The sequence below is a fragment of the Toxotes jaculatrix genome, chromosome 2, assembly GCF_017976425.1.
Source record: "Toxotes jaculatrix isolate fToxJac2 chromosome 2, fToxJac2.pri, whole genome shotgun sequence".
NCBI lineage: Eukaryota > Metazoa > Chordata > Actinopteri > Toxotidae > Toxotes > Toxotes jaculatrix.
Window position 1 is genome coordinate 1,776,083 of NC_054395.1, and position 5,071 is coordinate 1,781,153.

A 5,071-nucleotide genomic window follows, 5' to 3' on the forward strand; every position below is an offset into this window, starting at 1 on the left:
GAGCCAAGCAGAGCCAAGCAGAGCAAAGCAGCAGTGTTTCTTGCTCCGACCAGACAGGACAAAACAGCTGGCAAATGAGTCCCTGTGTTTAACAAAACAGAAATAAGGTTAGCCAGGCTACAAATACATGCAAATTGAATGCATTAAACACACCGCGGCGTGCGTGCCGATGAGACTACGTGTGATCATCTTACGGGAGAGGAAGCGAGCGCGTGCTCTCTCAGCACGAGTGGAGGCTAGCAGCAACCTGCGGCTAGTTTGCGGCACAGCGATTAACCCAAGGGCCGCGCACGTCGGTGAACGACCAGCCGTCCGGCGTCTGCGCCAGCGACGACCAGGCGGAAGGAAGCGGGCGACCAGGAAGTGGGCCTCGGAGCCAGGAGCAAGAGAGGGTCGGGATGGCCACAGCACTCTTTTATAGAGTGCCCTCATGCGGTGATAGGCCAACAGGGGCTGAGGTGAACAAAACGGCGCAAATCTGCACTGGGGGATGCAAGGCAAAACATCTCATCCTGCTACAATCTACCCCCCCAAACGCATCGTCGCCCCGACGATGGATAAGCCAAAGCCCAAGCCACTACAGCTAGCTCCACGGCCTAAAGAGAGCAGAAACAGCATTAGACACCGGCCCCGGAACATTTGCAGCAACGTGACCAACGCCTCCAACTGGTCTCGGGAGATGATGGACATTGGAGTGTTGACCAGCTGTCGACCGTGCTGTCCGACGTACTGCCGTGTCACTGGTACCAGGGTCAATGGCTGATGGGCCAGCCAGCTGGAAAGGTACGGAGCCTGCCACCACGGCAGCAGGGGCCACTGAAGGACCTGATGCAGTCTGGGCTGCATCCGTTCGTAAAGCTGGCAACGAAGAGGTGGTCTGAGTCGCTGCAGCTAATTGGCTGGACGTTGGCTGAGGCGCCTCGTGCCTCAGGACCAACAAGTCACAATCAAGCGACAGTTCGTCCTCGGACTGTTGTTGGTCAGGAGGAGATGAACAGGAGGCGGCAGCACCACCTGGGGAACCAACTCCAACCAAGGCCTTCAGCAGCGTCCGATGGACTCGTCTGGCTTTGGTGTGGTCACCCGTAGGTGCAATGGTGTACACAGAACCTCCTTCTTTTGGCACCTTAAGAACTCTGTACACCACAGAGCTCCACAGATCCTGGATCTTATGGCGCCCCCTCACACTAAAATCTCGCACCAATACTAACTGGTCCACCTTCAATGGAACATCTTGGACATGCTGGTCATGATTCCTCTTCCGACGTTCTGCTGCGACTCTCAACCTCTCTCGGGCACCCTCAAAAGCGATCTGCAGCCGAGCCTGATGCTCCTGAATCCACTCATGGACACCACCACCAACAGGGTCTGGAACCCGGCCCAACAGGAAATCAACTGGGAGCCTTGGCTCTTGTCCAAACATTAAAAAGAATGGTGTCTCACCAGTTGCCTGATGGGGCGTGGTGTTGTAGGAGTAGAGCACCTGTGGCAGGCAAGAGTTCCAGTGCCGCTTCTGGGACACAGGGAGGGTACGCAGCAGGTTGTGAAGGGTCCGGTTAAACCGCTCACACTGACCATTGCCAGCTGGATGGTATGGAGTGGTGCGGGACTTCTCAATGCCATAAAGGCCACAGAGCTGCTGGATCAGGGAGCTCTCAAAGTTGCGGCCCTGATCAGAATGTATACGGGCAGGGACCCCAAACTTTGAGAACCACTCCGTAACCAACACCTGAGCCACAGTGGAGGCTCGTTGGTCCCGAGTAGGAACAGCCAGTGTGTACTTACTGAAAACATCAGTAAGAACAAGGACATTTTCAATCCCACTTTGAGTGGGTTCCAACACTGTGTAATCCATGGCCAGGATCTCATTAGGCCGCGAAGCCAGCAGATGTCCCATGAAACTACGAACAGCAGGTTGATTGTCCTTGGCCACCTGGCACCTCTCACAACTTTGACACCAATGCGCCACATCGGAGGACATACCTGGCCAATAACACCGCTGTCGCAGCAGTTCCAGAGTTCGCTCGACACCCTGATGGCCATGCCTCTGATGGACCTCAGTCAGAACCTCTTCCCTTAGGGAAGCAGGCAACAACAACTGAAAAACAGCCTCTGCACCATCAGGACGATGAACCTGACGATAGAGGACTCCATCCCTCCTTACCAAGCGGTCCCATTGCCGGAGCAATGTCAAAGCAGGCTGTGACAGCTGCTTTCGCTCCTCATAGTTCGGACGCCGCTTCTGTTCCCAAAATGCCAAGATCTCCTGAATAACAGGATCATCTTGCTGGAACACACAGAGGTCAGAAGGGGTATGGTAGGGCAGGGCTATAACAGCCGCTTGTGTGGCTTCAGCCTTTTGCACCTGCAGCGCTTGCTGCAAGGGTCTGGGGAGTGATGTGCCAGGGAGCATAACTTCGATATTCTGTGCTTCAGGGGGATGCTGGCGGGACAGTGCATCAGCATTTTTATTACTCCTCCCTGAGCGATACTTAATCTCGAAATCAAATAAGGCAAGCTGTGCTGCCCAGCGCTGCTCAGCAGCACCAAGCTTAGCAGAGGACAGGTGGCTAAGTGGGTTGTTGTCCGTGTAGACCAGACACTTATGGCCGAGCAGGTACTCCCTGAATTTTTCAGTCATGGCCCACTTGAGCGCCAAAAACTCCAGCTTCATGGAGCTATAATTTGCCATGTTGCGCTCAGTGGGCCTCAAGCCTCGGCTGGCATAAGCGATGGGCCTCACCTTGCCACCCTGCTCCTGCGACAGCACAGCTCCCAAGCCACCATGGCTTGCATCAACCTCCAAGATGAAAGGGAGGGAAAAGTCAGCATAAGCAAGCACCGGTGCATCGGTGAGCCTGATTTTAAGCATTTCGAAGCTGTGGCAGCACTCCTCAGTCCAGTGCCCACTGATCCCATGCTCTGATCTCCTTGACTTGGTGCCTCCAAGCTCAGCAACTAGCTTGTGTAGGGGGGCAGCCAACTTGGCAAAACCCTCCACAAACCGCCGGTAGTAACTGGCAAAGCCAAGGAACGACCGCAGCTCAGAGATGGTGGTTGGAGGCTGCCAGTTGGCCACGACCTCCACCTTGCTAGGATCTGTGGAAACACCCCGATCAGACACCACATGCCCCAAATAGCGCACCTCCCGCTGGAAGAAGGCACACTTGGACAGTTTCGCTTTGAGACCTTCCCGTTGCAACCGTCCCAGCACCACCTCCAACCTCTCTAGATGCTGCTCGACTGTGGAAGAGAAAACCACAATGTCATCCAGATAAAGGAGCAGAGACTGGCACTGTTGGTCGCCAAAAATCCGTTGCATCAGTCTCTGGAAGGTGCTAGGAGCGTTGCAGAGCCCAAAGGGCATGCGGTTCCACTCAAAGAGGCCAAATGGTGTGCAGAATGCCGTTTAAGGCCGGTCTGCTTCTGCCACTGGAACCTGGTTATACCCGCTGGCTAAGTCCAGGGTGGAAAACCAGCGAGCACCCGTCAAGGCATCGAGGGATTCGTCGATGCGGGGGAGAGGGAAGGCATCCTTCCTGGTCTTACTGTTGAGCTGCCTGTAGTCAACACACATACGGAGGCTGCCGTCTTTCTTTTTCACCAATACAATGGGAGAAGCATACGGGCTGCTACTCTCCCTGATCACCTGTGCCTCAAGCAATTGATTAATATGCTCCTTTGCCACTTCATAGTCCGATGGTGGTATGCGCCGATAGCGCTGCCGGACTGGAACATCATCCAGCAAAGGGATCTCATGAGCTACCAAATTGGTACAGCCTAGATCACCATCATGGGCAGAGAAGACTGGAGTGTACTTCTGAAGGAGGGACCTGACCTTCCCTTTTTCTTCAGCAGGCAACGGACACAAATCCACAGCTTGTATCTGATCCTGCACAGGATCAGAAACTGTCTGGGATGCCACCATGGCCACACCAGAAGGCACCTCACTGACCCCCGCAGGCAGGCTGACCACACTGACCTCATTCAAGGTGCCAACCGCCGTGCGAGGATAGACCAGCACGTCAGTAGAGCCCACATTCACAATAGGAATGTAGGCAGTGCCCCGTTCTACACGGACCAGAGCTGGAGAGGCAAGCAGTCCAGCAGGAAGGCCAGAGTCTAAAGGCTCAAACAACACTGTCTTGCCAACATATTGCTCTGAGCATGTGGCTGCAACAATCTTCATCGCACCACCAGGAATCCGACAAGCCTTCCTACCACGCACCCTGACCTTGCCCGGGGTAATTTGAGGGGCCTTGACACTGGCTTGATGGCATTTTTGTAATGCCTCAACAACAGACTCTGGTGCCCCAGATACTGAGGGCAAGTCAAACAAAGCCAAGCCATGCTGGCCAAAGAGCTCCTTATAGCATCTACGGATGATGTTCATCCCCAAAACACCAGGGACCCGAGAAGCAACACCACCAGGGGGGTCCTTGACCACCAACACACCACAGCGTGCCATGAACTTACCACAAAGCTCCACGTCCAGCTCCAGATAACCAATGTATGGAATAGCCAACCCATTAGCTGCGCTGAGCTGTAGCCAGTGACAAGACTGGAGCCTCTCCCGGCCCCAAGGTTCGAAATGTTGGTGGAAGAAGCTCTCAGTGACTGTGGATACCATGGACCCAGTGTCCACTAAGCAGGGAACTTTAATTCCACCCATGCTCACGTCTACATGTGGACAAGATGACATGAGCTTGGAAGCTTCTCCCCAACTAGCTGAAGCTCCCTCTGAGCCAGTGGCTGCACCCCCCGAACTGTGGCTCTGCAATTCGGCGGGCGCTAGTTTTCCGACGGCAAACCGGACTGGGGCTGCCTATTAGGCTGTGAAGCAGGCAAAGACGGCTGAGTGCGAGGCCCAACACGCACCCCGTCACACTCCCGGGCATAGTGACCTGGCTGCTGGCATCGTCTACAGATGACAGGGCCACGATGGGAGGGGCGACTGCTCTGAGGGGGGTTCTGCAGGCGAGAGATGCTTCGGGTGAGTTGGTTGAGCTGCTCTTGTTGTAGCTTTAACATCTCCCTCATCTCGCTCAGCTCAGTCACATAAGGTACGTTG

At 54.9% G+C, this 5,071-nt stretch overlaps 1 protein-coding gene across 1 annotated transcript; it reads right to left on the reverse strand.

Annotated features, from left to right (window-relative positions):
• Positions 1-583: 583 nt before the first annotated feature.
• LOC121188167 (retrovirus-related Pol polyprotein from transposon 412) lies at positions 584-4,672 on the reverse strand. Its single transcript, XM_041047762.1, is given in 1 exon segment — positions 584-4,672. A coding segment is annotated over 1 exon segment (4,089 nt).
• Between the last annotated feature and the right edge of the window lie 399 nt (positions 4,673-5,071).